General features: G+C 38.5%; 2 protein-coding genes across 8 annotated transcripts in view; both read left to right on the top strand.

Annotated features, from left to right (window-relative positions):
- Nucleotides 1-7,522, top strand: part of slc8a2a (solute carrier family 8 member 2a) — a 48,565-nt gene extending 41,043 nt beyond the window's left edge. For 3 of the 6 annotated variants that reach the window (XM_015608759.3, XM_022666566.2, XM_049466556.1), the window contains 5 exons: nucleotides 53-165; nucleotides 1,198-1,275; nucleotides 1,981-2,080; nucleotides 2,325-2,597; nucleotides 4,776-7,522. In XM_015608759.3, the coding sequence (XP_015464245.3) occupies nucleotides 53-165; nucleotides 1,198-1,275; nucleotides 1,981-2,080; nucleotides 2,325-2,597; nucleotides 4,776-5,152 (941 nt within the window). In that variant the 3' untranslated portion in view covers nucleotides 5,153-7,522. The remainder of the gene's footprint in view (nucleotides 1-52; nucleotides 166-1,197; nucleotides 1,276-1,980; nucleotides 2,081-2,324; nucleotides 2,598-4,775) is intronic. The other 3 variants (XM_049466563.1, XM_049466567.1, XM_049466561.1) reach the window with 2 other exon arrangements.
- Nucleotides 7,523-8,534: 1,012 nt separating this feature from the next.
- srsf7a (serine and arginine rich splicing factor 7a) lies at nucleotides 8,535-14,549 on the top strand. 2 transcript variants are annotated; one of them, XM_007260977.4, is made up of 8 exons: nucleotides 8,535-8,639; nucleotides 10,784-11,006; nucleotides 11,569-11,751; nucleotides 12,434-12,493; nucleotides 12,704-12,742; nucleotides 12,987-13,100; nucleotides 13,310-13,402; nucleotides 13,974-14,549. In XM_007260977.4, exons 2-8 carry the CDS (start codon nucleotides 10,798-10,800, stop codon nucleotides 14,023-14,025), a joined length of 750 nt encoding a protein of 249 aa, XP_007261039.1. In that variant the 5' UTR covers nucleotides 8,535-8,639; nucleotides 10,784-10,797; the 3' UTR covers nucleotides 14,026-14,549. The 2 variants fall into 2 exon arrangements, with proteins under 2 accessions (XP_007261039.1, XP_007261040.1); XM_007260978.4 differs by having other exon boundaries at nucleotides 8,559-8,639; nucleotides 13,011-13,100.
- The last annotated feature ends 2,724 nt before the right edge of the window (nucleotides 14,550-17,273 follow it).

Below are 17,273 nucleotides of genomic sequence, written 5' to 3'. Positions count from 1 at the left end.
AAAGTGTATTAGTTTAATAGTAAAGACACTTAAACTGTTTGACCCATCCCAGGTACTCCTGCCCCAGAGCTAGAGGAGGCGAAGAAAATAGCTGAGATGGGGAAGCCTGTGCTAGGGGAGCACAGCAAGCTGGAGGTCATTATAGAGGAGAGCATGGCCTTCAAGGTATAAACACATACACAGTAGTTATTGAATATGTTAATATGTATATTTTCTTCATACAGCATACATTTTTAACAGACATAAATCATACAGCTTCAACATGCATATAAACTAAAAACAACAATGTTTGTTAGGTTTTCCATATTTAACATGAGTCAAAGTTATGCTTACAGGTTTGACAATAAACAAAAAAAAAAAACAGTTCAGCGGCACTGAAAGTTTCAAAATGTATTTTACCTTGCCAAGACGAAACCTAACTTCCTGGTAGTGATCATGATTGACTACAATGTTTGTTATGCAGCTCACATTGGATTCACTGACATCCAAAATCTAAGGATTTTGGGGCAGATCTGGAAAAGATCAGAAATGTTCCTTCGAGCCATTTCTAAACAACTGCTGACTCCAAACTCATCAGTTTAAATAACTTTAATCACAGAAAAAGATATTGGGAGGTGTACCCATGAAGAGCACAGGAGAAAAGTCATCCTCAGCTGGGAAAATGAATAAGATGGTCAGGATCCCTCAAGAACCACCAAGCGAAGGCCTCCCATTTACCAGAAGCACCAGTGTCGTCATTTGCAATCAAGCTAGTCCCTGTAGAAGGAATTAGAAGAATAGCGTCAGGATTTTTCAGCATAACCCCAAACCATCAGCTAGAAATTTGGACACAACTGGGTTTCCAATCAGACAATAACCATAACACACATATAGGGTTGTTATGGAATGGATAAAGCAGACTAAACATTTGGAATGGCATCTATCCTCTTCAAATAAATAAAACATTGTGGACTGTGCTAAAAATGTCAGGTCTGTGCCAGAAAATTTGAATGTAAATCTACATTTTCTTCAAAAATTGTGGTGTAATATCCAACCAGGATTTTGATGGCTGCCAAAAGTGTTTATTTAGGCTTAAAGAGATATTTACCAAATATTGAATATTTGATTTTCTCCAAGCATTATATTACAGTTTTCAGTGTGTGTGGGTGGGTGTGGATTTGTTCTTTTGTGCTAACACCTCTTCATCCTCTCCTGTAGATCCGGCAGGGAATGGCACCCAATGGAACATTAGACCCGGTACAGGAGGCTTCGTCCCTCCGCATGAGACGTGGATTGGTCAGAACTTTGTCGCTCTCTTTGATTGGATGCTTTCACACCAACTTCAGCTGGACATTATGATTAGATTGTCCACTTAAAGCACCAACCAATCAGAGTGTCCAATACACTCTTAAAACTGATGGGTTTAGATGTGCCACTTTATCTGACAAATTAAAAATATCAATAGAAAACGCAGAATTATATTTATACAAGGAATTATAAAATGAATTAATATAGTCTTATGAGTATGTCCATAATTACAAATACACAGATCAGATTAGAACTGTATTATCAGGCGGGGCCTGAACACTGAACTCTTTCCTGATTGATTGCCCAGGTAAAAGTGTGTGTAAAAGAGGCTGTAGAATGTTCTGAGAGAAAGCGCATCAGTTTTAAGAGTAAAGTTTTTTTTTTTGTGAAAGTGTGAAATGTACTGATTGACCAATCACTCTTTTCTCATCTTCTCTCTCTTTAAATGACAGGATCCACCCCTGCTGCTGTCTTTCATTCATCCTTTGTTTCAGTTGTCTGTGGGTTCTCAGAATCATCTGTGTGTACTTAAATTACCTTTAATGTGTGTTTGTGGTAATATTTTGATCAGTTTTAATTGATCATTGGAACAGTTTGTTTTCTCCTTAAAACTAGAAGGATAATCTTTTATAGTAAATAGTTTGTGTGTTTGTGTGTGTGTGTGTGTGGGCGCACATGCATATGTTTTTGCAGAATACTGTAGATCGTCTGATGAAGGACACTAACCTTGCAGAAGTAATCGGCACACACTCTTGGAAAGAGCAGTTTATCGAGGCTATCACTGTCAGTTCAGGTACTGTGTGTGTGTATATATATTCCAATTAAATTTAAACAAAATTTAAGAGTGTTTGCTGGAATCCTGCGATCCTGTGAAATCCTGCGATCCTTGATGTGTTTTTTCTGTTGTATCGTACTCTGATATTGAACCCTGATGTTTGTGTATGGTTCTTCCTCTAGGAATAAGTGTGCAGAGCACAGATTAATCCAATTTTGCCATTAGCAGAATATAATTATAAATGTATTGATCCTTGTCTCAGGGGAGGAGGACAGTGAGGAAGGGGCGGAGCCACGGCATCCGTCCTGCTGTGATTACTTCATGCACGTTATGACAGTGTTCTGGAAGGTTCTGTTTGCATTTGTTCCTCCAACGGAGTACTGGAACGGCTGGGCATGTTTCATCGTATGCATACTGGTCATCGGTTTCCTCACCGCCATCATTGGGGACCTGGCCTCACACTTTGGTTGCACCGTTGGCCTCCGTGACACTGTCACTGCTGTGGTGTTCGTCGCCCTGGGAACCTCTATACCAGGTAAATTGTTTTAGATTGTGCCATTTGTTGCTCTGGGGATTCACATGAAGTTATATATATATATATATATATATATATATATATATATATATATATATATATATATATACAGTGAGTCCAAGAAGTATTTGATCCCTTGCTGATTTTCTTCGTTGGCCCACTAATAAAGACATGATCATTCTATACTTTTAATGGTAGATGTATTCTTACATGGAGAGACAGAATATTAAAAAGAAAATCCAGAAAATAAATCTAAGGAATATATATTAATTGATTTGTATTTCATGGAGTGAAATAAGTATTTGATCCCTTAGTATTTATTAGCAGTTCTGGCTTTTACAGACCAGTTAGACACTCCCAATCAACTTGTTACCTGACCTGAAGCCACCTGTTCTCACTAATCACTTGTGTGAAAAACACCTGTCCACAGAATCAGACAGATCACACAGATTTCAAGTCTCCAACATGGGTAAAACCAAAGAGCTGTCACAGGACCTCAGAGTCAGAATTGTTGACCTTCACAAAGCTGGAATGGGCTACAAAAAGATTAGTAAGGTGTTGGATGTGAAAGTAACAACTATTGGTGCGATTATCAGAAAGTTTAAAGAGTATAACATGACAATCAACAGACCTCGGCCCGGTGCTCCAAAGAAGATTTTGCCTCGTGGGGTGGCAATGATGCTGAGAACGGTCAGAAATCGTCCTGCAACCACTCGGCAGGAGTTAGCAAATGACCTGAAGGCAGCTGGGACCACAGTTTGCAAGGAAACAATTGGCAACACTTTGCGCAACAATGGATTCACATCCTGCAGTGCCGGAAAGGTACCCCTGCTGAAGAGAGCACATGTGGAGGCGCGCCTCAAGTATGCCAATGATCATTTGAAAGATGAACCAAGTTATTGGGAGAAGGTTTTGTGGTCAGACGAGACCAAAATTGAACTTTTTGGCCTCAACTCCACCCGCCATGTGTGGAGGAAGAAAAATGCTGCCTATGACCCCAAGAACACTGTGCCCACCATCAAGCATGGAGGTGGAAGCATAATGTTTTGGGGGTATTTCTCTGCCAAGGGTACAGGGCTACTTCACCGCATCACTGGGAAGATGGATGGAGCCATGTACCGCACAATCCTGAGGGACAACCTCCTCCCCTCTGCCAGGGATCTGAAAATGGGCCGTGGTTGGGTCTTCCAACATGATAACGACCCTAAACATACAGCAAAGGCAACAAAGGATTGGCTCAAGAAAAATCACATTAAGGTCATGGAGTGGCCCAGCCAGTCGCCAGACCTCAATCCGATCGAAAATCTATGGAGGGAGCTGAAGGTCAGAGTTGCCAAGCGACAGCCCACCAACCTTCATGATTTAGAGAGGATCTGCAAAGAAGAGTGGGCCAAAATTCCCCCTGGTGTGTGTGCTAAACTTGTGGTTAACTACAACAAACGTCTCACCGCTGTGCTTGCAAACAAAGGCTTTGCCACTAAGTATTGAGTGTGTTTGGCAAGAGGGATCAAATACTTATTTTCCTCATTGAAATACAAATTAATAAAAATATATTCTTTAAAATTATATTCTGGATTTTTGTCTTGATATTCTGTCTCTCCATGTTAGAATATATCTACCATTAAAAGTGCAGAAGGATAGTGTCTTTATTAGTGGGCAAACAAAGAAAATCAGCAAGGGATCAAATACTTCTTGGACTCACTGTATATATATTTTCCCCATTTTGCTCCCTCTGAGTGCCGGGAGCTGATGGCAGAGCTGCATGAACGGGATTCGAACCCGTGACCTCCCGTTCATAGTGGCAGCGTATTAGACCGCTGGACCACTCGGCCCCCTTAACGTGAAGTTTTATCAAGAAAACACTTTATCCATTGATTTTGACTCACTGTTTTTTTTAAAACCCAAGCTGTGGAGCAGTGGACCTGGGTTCTGTGGAATGATGGTGCGTCACCCAGTAGATTTGGGATGAGCTGGGGGTGTTAATATCCAACATCCTTGCCTAACTTTTGTCACTGATTGCAATCAAATACCCCAGCAATACTGTACTCTAGTACAGACATTTCACATACAGACAAATACATTTTCAAACTGTGTATTTTTTGTAAACTTAACTATGTTTTTTGTCTTTTTCAACTTTGTCTCTTTCTACTATCTCTTAATTTCTGCACTTTCTTTTAGACACCTTTGCAAGTAAAGTGGCTGCAGTTCAGGATCAGTATGCTGACGCCTCAGTGGGGAACGTAACCGGTAGCAATGCTGTTAACGTGTTTCTGGGAATCGGCGTGGCCTGGTCCATCTCCGCTGTGTACTGGGAGGTCAAAGGTCAGGCGTTTAAGGTGGACCCGGGCTCACTGGCCTTCTCCGTCACGCTGTTCACCATCTTCGCCTTCATCACAATGGCCGTGCTGATGCTGCGGCGACGACCCGCAGTAGGCGGAGAACTGGGAGGACCAAAAGCCTTCAAGATTCTGACAACCATGCTCTTTATTGGCCTCTGGCTGCTGTACATCACATTCTCCAGTTTGGAGGCATACTGTCACATCACAGGCTTCTGAGGAATGCACCCATATGTTAAGGGAGCACAGTATATCTCTGATTGATCATTATAACTATATTGACCTTTCAAATACCAATACAAATAGTGCAAAACAGAGATTAGCTCTCTAACCAATCACAGTGTTTTGCTGTGTGCTTTGACCAATCACAGTTGTTACATATTTACACAGATATTTAAGAGTCTTTCACCACTAATGGCGTTTAGGTGATTTAACATACACAAATAATTTCAGTAACAAAAAAAGGTAAATGTTTCTTTTTTGGGGGCCATATTAAATTTGGGGCTTTTTTGAAGGCCATGTCCTTATATTTTAATATATAGTATATTTATATTATAATTAAGTGATAGCATAAAATGTGTGTGGTTTTGTGTACAGAAAAATACATAATTCGTTTGGCCAGTTCTAATCTTACTTTTTTCATTACATCGACTATATGATATATGAACCATGTTCTATTTGGTTTCCCTTGGTGCTGTCCCTTATTTAAAAACAGTACAGACTGAAGTGCTACTCCACTGTAAATGGATTGGGGTAAACAGCTGCACTCTAAATAAGTACAAATCCACTGCTCACACTGCTTTTGCTAAGGTTCCATATAGTCAAATAAAAAGGTCAGTAACTTAGGCATCCCTGGTTAAAATGTCTGCTACTGTTATACCTAATTATGTTATTTATTTTAATTATGTGATTAGTGATATTGGTAAATTAAGTCCTTAATATGCCTTGTCCCGTATACAGGCTACATGTGTAGGTGATACAAAACCCTTTTTCTGCTGTAAAAAGGTTATTTACATTCTGAAAATTTAAGGGCTTTGAAATCTCCAACAGGTTACTTGGGCTGGACGCTGCCTGTTTTCTCTCTACTTCACTTAATAATTCCAGATCATTAACAGGAATCAACCCCATGTTTGAAAATAAACGTGAACACTAGACAAACATAACAAAACTAAAGGTTTGAACTTACATGAACTGTTTGATTAATATTGAGGAAAATATTGATTTTAAAAAGAAGTTCAGGAAAGAGCCAGTGTAATGATTTTATTCATTATATTTTTACATTAGCAGATTTTCTCACATTTTTATATTTTTTATTACAATTACAATTATGCTTTTCAGGAATGTTCCTTATCAATCATGAAAGCTTTTTATGTAACGCTTGAATAAAAATCCTTGAGATTTAGTGGTGTGATATCAGGCAGACAACTGACAAAAATCCTGGCCTGTTAAAAGGTTAAACAAAGATGTCAACCAAACATGTGGTCATATTATGCCCAAACATTAGAGCTGATTGATATGGACAAAGTACCATAGTGTGATTATTTTGTTATATATCAACATATCCTTTGCAGTGTATTAAAATATATTGCTCAACCTCGATGTTAAATAGTTAACCATTGGACTGAAAACAGAAACACTGATCTAGAGCTGTGATTGGTCAGGATGGACAGGGCAAACCCTGTGAATAGTTAGGGGGCAATAACAGAAATTCAAAATGCTGATAATGCCCCAACAAGTAGCGGTGATCAAACATGTACCCTCAAAACACATGGTAATACCTAATATCACCCTCACACATACGAATAACATGAAAAAAACGTAATTGATTTATACATTTATGAACATGAATTGGCACTATGAAAAACAGACAAAAAGAATATTGGCTAAGCAATGTATACTTTGGTGGAACATTCTTAGGGGCAGTAAGATCACATGGCAGTTGGACAGGTCAGTAGGCAATTACTTGACAGATTTGCACACAGTGATCTTAGATTGAGAGATTAATAGTTCTGCATAATTGAAAAAGATTGACTTGGACTGTATTCCTTAGTAAATTGATGGGGTGATAAACTGTGAACTTTTGACTTTAATCCTGCACCCCATTGAATCAACACTGAGATGGACAAGACGTGCTATGCCATGTTCAGGGGGAATTTCCCTCTGATTTATATCCTGCTCTACATGGACATCCATCAGTCTGTCTTCACAAGAGAAACCAAGTCATTCGCATGAGAACTGAACACTGGTAGTGTCACCAAAGGGCTCATGACACAATGAAGGAAAGGCCTGAGTGATGATTTATTCCATTACTGACACTACTTATATAATATAATTATAGTATTTATTCATTGAAATGGATGTATCACTGTAAATGTTTCATTATTAACTAATGGTCATACTGAGTAAAAACATACACAGAAAAAGTGTGCCTCATGTTGCAGCTGTTATATTCACAGGTATATTCATGTAACTCAAACAGCCAAGTTGAAGACAGTTAATTCACTTGTTTTCTGAATGCACTGTGTAGCTTTTCTTTTCACTTGAAATGAAATACTTGATTAATGTTTCATAATAAATTCATAAACTATAGCGATGTTTAATGTGCTCAAATCATATTTTTAACTTTTTGCACAATCTTTACATTATGTTAACTAATGATTCTCAACAGGTTAAGCTAAAGAATTACAACATGAAATACCCCATGGTAGGCCTAAAACAATTTTTTGCGAACATTATGTTGTTCCAGAAATTTTGTGGTAAATGATATTGTAATTATTAACTATTAAATTACTCTATTATAATGCTAATATAATTACAAATAAATGAAAATATTAATAGTATTTTTTTTATAATAAAAGAAAGATTTATGCTTTTTTTCACATGAAGACTCCAATCTGCTTAGGCTCCACCTAATTTTTTAACCATTCTGCTCATTTCCACCAGCAAAAATAGGCTCTGGAACCTGAAAAGTTTGTTCCCAGCAGAAACCAAGGAATAATTTGTTCTTCAGTGTGAACCGAGAGCATCCTCAAGTATCCTCGATTTCAATAAAACTGGTTTGCTGAAAAGCACCAAGGTTCTTATAAGCCTGAACTGAACCTGTTCTGGAAGCAGATGTCTCTTGGTCGAAGAGTCGCAGTTATTGATGCACTGGTTCAACTGACCTAATAAGCACAATGTGTTTATTACAAACATAAATTACTATTATCAAAATCATTGAGGTCATGTCCATATATTGTCGATAATGTATTGACTGACAATTATTGTTACAGGCCTATAACACTGTAATATATTAACAATGAGTTTCATCCATTTTCTGAAATTTCTGAATCATTCCTCTGCAAAATGTAAAGTTATGGCAGATAAACTTACCTCATACAAATAAAGCTACTTAATGTATTAAATTCCCCTAAAATCAGAAAATATATATGTTTTTTAATATATAAAAATTAATTATAAAACATAAAAAAATTAATAATAGCATTATACACATGAGCATACCTGATAAAATGAAATTATGAGAATAAACGTAGAAAAATAATAAACAAAAAACAACAAGAAAAAATCGCGCCTTCCTGGCTCATCGGACCAATCAGGTGGCTCTGTCCGAGCGACCCCGCCCCTTACGAACCCCTCAGGAGCGCGCGCCTCTCCGCGTGCACTTCCGTGAGCAGAGCGCGTGCGGGACTTCGGGGCGCAAGAGACGGTGAGGAAACGGAGCGCTGGATCGGTTTTACGTCTTTTAGCGGTTTAATGAGGTTTTGTGCTGCTCTGTAGATTCGCTCGGTTTAATCCGCGCTGTGTTCCGGTATCGTGTCGCTGTTCTCGGCCTGGTCGTGTCTGGAGGCGGAGGCCCAAGAGACGCCGCGGAGATGAAGCTCGGGTTTCCTTGTTAGACAACAATCCCGGTCCACCTTAAATCCTGCAGTGGTTCAACACAGGCGCCTGTTCGCTGCTGTGTCCTGTAACGCTGTGCGGTTTAAGGTGGAACGGAAACGTCGCGTAGGAAGCTAGCCGATTTAAGCCTCGTGCAGCGGAGAGACTGAGACTGTTTGGGGATTTAAACAGAGCTCGCGCTGTTTAAACAGGTTTAATTTGAGCTCTAACGGACACAAAATTATTCCAGATATAGAGCCGCGTTACTGTAGTTTAGCCGCATGTTTGAGTTTATTTTCCTGTCAGAGCTGTTTTTGCGCAGAGTGAACAAAGCGGCTCGTCGGCGTTTAGCTTAGCCTAGCTTGGCTGCTTAGCTCGCGGCCTGCTCGATTAGCTCCTTTATTAGCCTAGCTCCTAATGCTAACCGGAGAGCAGTGCCTCTGAACACGAAACCCATGAGAAAGCTCATTCCCGCCACTTAAAATGAGCAAGCAAACTACATATATAAATTGGAATATCATTATTTTGCATTAAGTAATCTTTTTTTTTTAATCCTTTTTCATTATTTTGGTACAGTAAGTCATTGTTTTGGGCTTGTGTCTCATTATTTTGAGTGCGTTCACATTATACTGAAACACTACTGTTATTTTAAACCGGGTCATTGTTTTGAGATACTAGGTCAGTTTTCGATATCGTAAGTTAAGTCATACAGGCACTCATTATTTTGGTTTTGAGATGTAAAAGTCATAGTCTTGATGTAGTGCTTAATTCAGGGTTTGTACGATCAGGAAAAAAACATGGAATCTGAAAATAGCTCCAGCCCTGGATAAGTTACGTTTTGGAAAAATAAAAATATTCCGAAAGTTTTGGAAAAGGCTTTTTTCCGTTTATCGATGGAGAAAATCTAGTTTGAGCTGACCAATAAATCAGCTCAGTTAATTCAGTAAAGTAGCCCCTCGCATTGAAGCTCCCAGGATCTGACAAACATTTTTTGATAAAAATTCTGATTCATTTTAGGCCTATTATAGCCCATTTTGATTGTAGTTCGTTTATTTCTGTCCATGTCTGCACGGATGTTTTAAAATTCGTGTCGTCACGAAAATGTGCTTTGAAGACATGGAAACTAATTGTTTTAAGTTATTGTTTTTTGAGATACTGGCTTTTTTAATATAGTATCTCATATTTAAAAACTATTTTGAGGTGCTATCTCGTTGTTGGAGGGAACCTTGAGGTAATAGAGCACAGAAGCTATGTAAAGGCTTTAAAACACTTCAGATAATTACTTGGCATCTTAAAACAACTAGATGGCATCTCAAAATATTTTATTTGTGTTCAAAGTTACAAATAAGCAATTTGCTAAGTAAAAACGTGTTATTTTTATTTTAAGTGCTGGGAGTGGCCTTTCGTAGAAAACATGAATGTGTGGAGGTTTAAGACATTGTTTTCAGGATACCTATTTTATTTTATTAAATGCCCTAGTATTATTTACAAGGGTTATTGTAAACCTGTATTGGTAGCTTAGCTGAGTTTGGGAGAGATGAGGTGTGATACAACTTAAACACCTACTGAAACCTTTCAGCCATTTTTTTTATTATATCTAGTGTAATTTTAATCCCCTGCACCCTGGTTTGTATAGATAAGCAAATTCACACACACACACTCTGTCTAGAAGTAATGACAGTAAAATAGGATAAGGACCAAAACCAGGCATTGACTAGAGGGCTGGGATAATGGGGTTCCATCCAGTACTTTTGGGGGGATGGGTTTACTTACCAATCTTGTTGCTGAATGCAGTACGAAGTCTGTAATACTCAAGGTTTCATATACAGTGAATTAGCAGGTGTCACAATACGTTTGCCTGTATAATGTACATTTCTGTCTGAAAATAAATCATGAAGATGTAATGCATCCATAAATATAGGTTGCGGAAAGCTTGCGTGCATGGTTCATTGTGTTCTGATTGTTGTCTTTCAGGTTACAGCTTTGAGATGTCTTACTCATCGCGAAGCCAGGCTGACTGTAAGGTCTATGTGGGTGACCTGGGCAATGGTGCAGCGAAGGGTGAGCTGGAGAGGGCGTTCAGCTACTACGGGCCACTGCGAAGCGTCTGGGTGGCGCGAAACCCACCTGGTTTTGCATTTGTGGAGTTTGAGGATTCCAGAGATGCAGAAGATGCAGTGAAGGGGATGGACGGAAAGTGAGTCAGCTTGAGTTCTATCTGCCTACATTTGCCATGATGTACATTTGACCCCCTGACCTCTTCAGGGAACTGTAAGGGTGAGTGCTAGATGGCCGTACACATTTTCTCTCGCTTGGAAATGTTTTAGGCTTTGTTGGGTTTGTGGACTTTAAGGTCCAAGAATTTGAAGGCATATTTGTGAATGTAGCCTCACTCTTAAAAAGGTGTTTAGGCGGAAGTCGATTTGCATGTGCTGTGGCAACTGAGCAGAAGATTGTATGTAAACTAGCTTTAAGGCATCCGGACGTCTCTTGATTAGCCTTAAACTTTTTTTTGTTTTCTTCTTTCTTGCTTTCTTTTTTTTTTTGTAATTTGCTGTCTGTCATCAAAAGAGTCACAGGCAGTTGGCATATTTATATTGATTACTCTTAAACAGGCAAACTAGTAGAAGAAAGTAAGCTGGCGCTTAATATTAAAAAAAAAATTAAGTATGAAAGAAAAAAATGAGGGGATGGTTAACAGTATTTTTATGCTCAAAAGCTTTCAAGATCCATCTCAACCTGTTTTTCCCCTTTGCCAGGGTACTCTGTGGAAACCGCATTCGCGTTGAAATGTCCAATGGAATGACACGGAAGTCTCGCTTTGGACGGCCAAGCCGACGACAGTTTGACCCAAATGACCGTTGCTACCAGTGCGGAGAAACTGGTCACTACGCATACGACTGCTACCGCTACAGCGGTAAGAGAGGTGGCCGACGCAGCAGGTAAGACACTCTTCAACCCCGGAAATGCACTTTAAAAACAGTGTTTACAAAATACTCTTATGAAGATTATAGATTAGATTATCTTTATTAACCATTGCACCACAGTATAATGATATTTAGCATGTGTTGCCTATTTGAGGATGTGAACATGCTTGTTTGTAAAAACATGCCCTACTGGTTGTGGACAGCAAGTTCACAAATCCAGAGGGGTTGTTGCCTTAGTCAGCAATTTAGACAATGACAGAGTGAAGTGACTGCTACTGATTTGCAGAACTTCTTCAACAAACAGTTATGTTCTCTTTAGTGTGTGGGCTTTAATTTTTATGTATGACCTCATTTGTATTGGTCATATGCCAGAAAGTAATTTAAAAATCTTGCTTGCGTCTGTATGTGATTGAGAGCCGGCTAATGCACGAAATTTGCATGTGGTGGGTGGAAAGCATGTTTTTCTATTTGATGTCATGCATGGGTGCAAATGGCTGAGCCCACTGTTTTGTTTATTCTTGAGGCTGATATTCTGTCATTGTGTTTTAGTGTTGACTCTTAAATTAATTGAACTTTTCCTTTTTGGTTTAGAATTTAGAAACATTCTAAGCACTACACAGTTTATTTTACACTACTCTAACAGACTATGAAGGCAGATAGTTACTGATGTGGAATTTTTTGTGAATGCTCCATGCAGGTCTCGATCTCGGTCCAGATCTCGGGGGCGACGCTACTCTCGCAGTCGTAGCAACGAACGGTAAGTCAGTGCTTCCCCCTTCCCTCACAACTTAATGTACAAACTATTGTCTAAGCAAACCTAAGTATGAGGTTTGTGTAAAATCAATATAATGTAGATCAGTGGTTGCTGATCATTCCTGGAGCTATTTGAGGTTGTTAAATAGTTAATAAGTGGAAACTTCAAACTGTGCAAAGAGGTTTTATGCTTTTTTTGGCTTCTGTTTTGCAGGAGGTACCGTTCCCCATCCTACTCCAGACGAAAGAGCCGGTAAGTTGTCCTGATGTCAGTAAGTTTGGAATTGATTTAGAGCTTTACTTAAGCTAGGAGTGATGTGTACTTTAAGCTTTTAAGCTAAACTGGATTTTTTTGGTTAAGCTATTGAATGTAAGATGAAATTATTTATTTTATAATTTCCATCTTAAAACGTGCTGTTGCTCTGCTAATGTAACTTAAGCACCTTATGAACAATTATTTAAAGCTTAATGATGGTCCTTTACAATCTGTTTTCTAGATCAGTGTCTCCGGCTCGTTCCAGGTCCAGAACACCAGTCCGGCACTCTCGATCCCCAGTGCGCAGGTCCAGAAGCCCCGCTAGGAGGTCCAGAACGCCAGTCCGCAGGAGCAGGTAACAGATTTTCTACGGTCTATACACATCCGAGTCTGGTGTAGGTTTGTCTGGTGTAGATAAAATGTTTTCTATTGACAGTTACATTGCCCCAAACCCTGATCTGGCTGCATTAATTAAACAAGAATTTGACCGTATTTCACATGTTAAATTGATTCTTTTGGTTGTTTTGCCTGGGAACTGACTTTTTTTTTGTGTAATGTGTGCAGTCGCTCCCGGTCTCGTTCCCGTTCTGGCTCCAGACAGAGAGCACGCAGTGCGTCCAGGTCCAGATCCCGCTCCCACAGCACCAGAAGAGACAGGTAAGCATCACGTGGGCCAGTCATAATTTTTTAAACGATTATTTGCAAGCTGTGTGTCTTGTTTTGTCCCAAGCTGGAAACTTGTGTTGTGGTGTTTTCAAATTAGATGATCTATCTCTTGGGCCGCAGCTATTTTAGTATATATTTAGGATAAACATTGGCTTTATGTTGTGCGTCTTAGCTTCTTAACAGCAGAGACCGGTGTTGGATAAGCTCGCTGCATTCTTTTACCAATCAGTGGATTCTCCTTCAGGGGATGTTCTCCAAAAAATGTTTGATCTAGTAACTCGAATTACTCGACTAATGATTCGACCTGTATATATCTGCCCTTCAGTAACACTGTCATGGTCTTGTTTGATTGCTCACTGGTTTAAATTGCTATTTTTGTTGTGTTGAGTTATATGCAAATTAATGGTTGGTCTGGGTATATCTTGGCCAATGGTTTGTGCCTGTATCGACAATCATTAACTGAAATGGATTTATTGTGTTGACTTGCATAGCTGGTGCTCAGTAAACAGTAGCAGAATTATGCGCACTCCTGTAAGCTAACGTGTATCTGTATGTGTCTCAGTCGTTCTAGGTCTGCCAGTCCGAGAGCCAGTCCAACACCTGATGCTGACTGATCTGAAATGTTGACACCATTCTCTCTACCTGCTCTTTTTCTCGGTTTCCCTCTCATTCTGACCCGAGGAACATTTTTTACATTTTTTTTTTCTCCCTTCCCTTCGCTCTGGTACAGTGAAGTCTCCCCTAGTGGTCTGGAATTCAGCTGCAGCGCTGGTTTCATTTTGAGGTTTTTAGTTCTATTTGACTGACCAGCCTTCTCCACGTTTTTCATTTTCAAGTCCGCATCTTCAGCCTGTTTTCTAAATCTTTGAAACGTTTTTTGTTTCCCTCCCTCAGTCTATACCTCCTTTCCTGTATTTTAGTTTACAGTTTTAAATGATTTTAAGGTTTTGTTTTTGTTTATTTTTGCATTTCTTTGTAGACTGGTCTGTTATGGATGTGGCTAACAGGACAGTCAGCAGTGTTGTGATGAATCAGTGTATTATGCATATAAAATTAGTTATGATTACAAAGTTGGGCTTAATGTATTGTTTTTCCCTCTTCAGATGTCAATCTTTTTAATAAAGTGAAACTTTACACACGGTGGCTTTTTTTGGTCAGTATTCTTACAAATTTTAGCATTATTGCAGAATAACCAGATAGAATATCAAAGTATCAAAAAATGGGCTGTCAACATTGAACACACACAATTAATTCGGAATCAGTAATTGATGTATTTTTTTAATGCTCATTATTTACGTCACTAATTTGACACCCAACTTCCACTGTGTCAAGTCAAAGCCAGAGGAGATCTCCTGGTGTGCAGTGTCCAGTTGTAACACTCCAGACAGGTCTTAGTTCAGACTTCCTACTCCATTCCCGCTCCATGCTGTTTACACATGGTGAGCGGTATGCACAGCGCTCACTTCTCACAGCCACACAACTCCCTTTATTATGTGGGGTTCTGTGTTGCAACTGGAACACACACTTCTCTTTATATTTACTTTCTTGCTCACGCTACACACCTGACCCGCCCATTTAGCATAAGGGTCCCCCAACATTGAGTATGCGTGCAATGCTGAACAGTAGCTGAGAAACAAGTTTCCTCTATTCAATTTGTCATGCATTCTTTTTTCTAGCTCCCCAAAAGTATATATTAGTATTTTAATTGACACCACTAATATAAATACAATTTATTTGCATTGCATTTTACATTCATTCTTTTATTTATATTAAAATATCTGCTACAAGAACTTGCATTTTATGATTTTTTTTTTTTTAACATACGTAACATTCTTTTAGACTTTTTTTTTTTTTTTTGGAATTTTGTGTTAATTTTATCTCCAGAGTTTAGTTTTGGTCTTGATGGCAGATTCGTTATCATTCTTACTACCAAATAATGTCACATTTTTTTTTTTTTTTTTTGTATTACCACTCCTATGTTCCAGAGTTTTCATAAAACGGTCGTTAATTAAATTGTTGACACTGTTCGAAAGTTTTGTTTGTTTGCAAAATGTCAGATGTTTAACGTTTAAGTATCCTCAAAATAATGAGGTCCTGCAATATTATAGAGAAAAAAGACGTCTTAAAATGGTGAATGTATTTCAAATACGTGATCTTCCTAAATCTTTGTTAAACTGTTACCATATATAGATACATAGATAAACAGAGGTAGTTCAGGAATCCAGTAGCCTAAGACACTACAATAAATATACCCAGAAAGGGTATAAAAACTTAAGACCATTGCAGTAAATGGTGTAAGATGCAAGAGACATTGATCAGAAAGGGAACCTCTGTGCTTATATTTGTGTACTCATGAAGTGACTGGTTAAAAAGCCTAATGCCTCAGGGAAGAAAAAACGAAGTCTGTCCATTCATGATAAACAACTAACAACATTTCTCCCAAATTCCAAAAAACAATATTGTAACATAGTGTTTATTTGCAGAAAATGAGGAATGGTCAAAATAAAGATGCAGAACCCAGTGCTTTCAGAACCCAAAATAGTGTATTTAGCTAAATAACCACTTCGTGTTAATCATGGCTTTCACATGTCCTGGTATGCTCTCCACCAATCTTTCACAGTGGAATGCAATCAAGAGAAAGATTGTCACAAGCCATCAAACAAAACTAAACTTTTTTTTTTTTTTTTTTTTGGACAAGGAGTTGCATATGGTCATCCAAAAGCATTGTGAAAGACTAGAGGAGTTCTTGATCAAGCTACAATTTTTTATACCGAATTTACTGTTCAACCTCTAAAGCTGGTTCAAAGGGCAACTTCATCAGTCAAAATGGCTGGACATCATCGGCCAATCAGCATTCAGCAGGATTTTTGGCAGACTTCTCATTTGCCAATCAGGATAAAACTTTGTTGTTTTATGTTCAGGTGATGTCATGTTGCAGTGACCTGCAGAGTTTTGAAACAATCCGCTGGGGGCGCTGTTTATAATTGCTAATTGTTTCAACAAAGCTTATGCCTCATTGACATTTTCACTTAAAATAGTGTATGTACACTAAGCAATCCTTGCGTCCTTGGTATTTCTATCATAAATTGCTGTAACTCTTCAGTATTTGCTCTGATCATCTCAAAATGTTTAACACTTCTGTAGAATATCATTTTGGTGAAGCAAACATTTCAGCACTACACTAAGAGATATCCAAAATTGTAAAAAATCTCATTGTAATCATATTCTGCTGTCTACAGACAAACAACTGGTGTCATCTGATTCAGAACTAGAAAAAGAACAACGTTTTAATTATATATTATGTCAGAAAATGCACTCCCTTGTTTTAATGTTGACTTTTTTGGTCAAAAACTTCAGCTTATTTTGAAATGGTCAATCTGAACACAACTTTGTGAACATTCTGATTGAAGTCTCCTGATCAATAACAATAACTTGTACACCTTGACAGCTTTGGGCAAAGTGTAACTTGAATTAAAGCTCTGATTATGTTTCAAAAAGGAACATTAATGTAGACATAATGAAGGAAGGAAAGAAGATGAGCATTTTAAATTGGGTTTATGCCATAGCAACACCTAGCGTTCAAGCCTTAAATCTCACATTATAAATGATAAAATGATCAGAATGTATCAGCAGATATTAAGGAAACATGTTGAATGAAAGAACTGGCAGCTCTTGTCAGCAGGGCTTCAGCCAATACGTTTCTATTTACACAGCTTAAAAAGCCTCAGCATGTTTCAAAAAATCTCAGTGACCAAAGAAGGAATATAACAAGAGGGAATATTGACAGTGAGTTTGAAAGGTGGAGAAGACTTAGAGCTCAGAAAGACTACAAGGCCGACCGAGAGCTGGCTACTCCTGAACA

This window comes from Astyanax mexicanus, chromosome 1 (assembly GCF_023375975.1).
Source record: "Astyanax mexicanus isolate ESR-SI-001 chromosome 1, AstMex3_surface, whole genome shotgun sequence".
Classification (NCBI taxonomy): domain Eukaryota; kingdom Metazoa; phylum Chordata; class Actinopteri; order Characiformes; family Acestrorhamphidae; genus Astyanax; species Astyanax mexicanus.
The sequence above is the reverse complement of the archived record's forward strand: the minus strand, read 5'-3'. Positions and strand labels throughout refer to the sequence as shown.

Coding starts and splice junctions, on each gene's coding strand:
- srsf7a (XM_007260977.4), top strand. CDS start 10,798: ATGTCTTACTCATCGCGAAGCCAGGCTGACTGTAAGGTCTATGTGGGT. Junction 13,101..13,309: donor ACGCCAGTCCGCAGGAGCAG/GTAACAGATTTT, acceptor TAATGTGTGCAG/TCGCTCCCGGTCTCGTTCCC. Junction 13,403..13,973: donor CACAGCACCAGAAGAGACAG/GTAAGCATCACG, acceptor TATGTGTCTCAG/TCGTTCTAGGTCTGCCAGTC.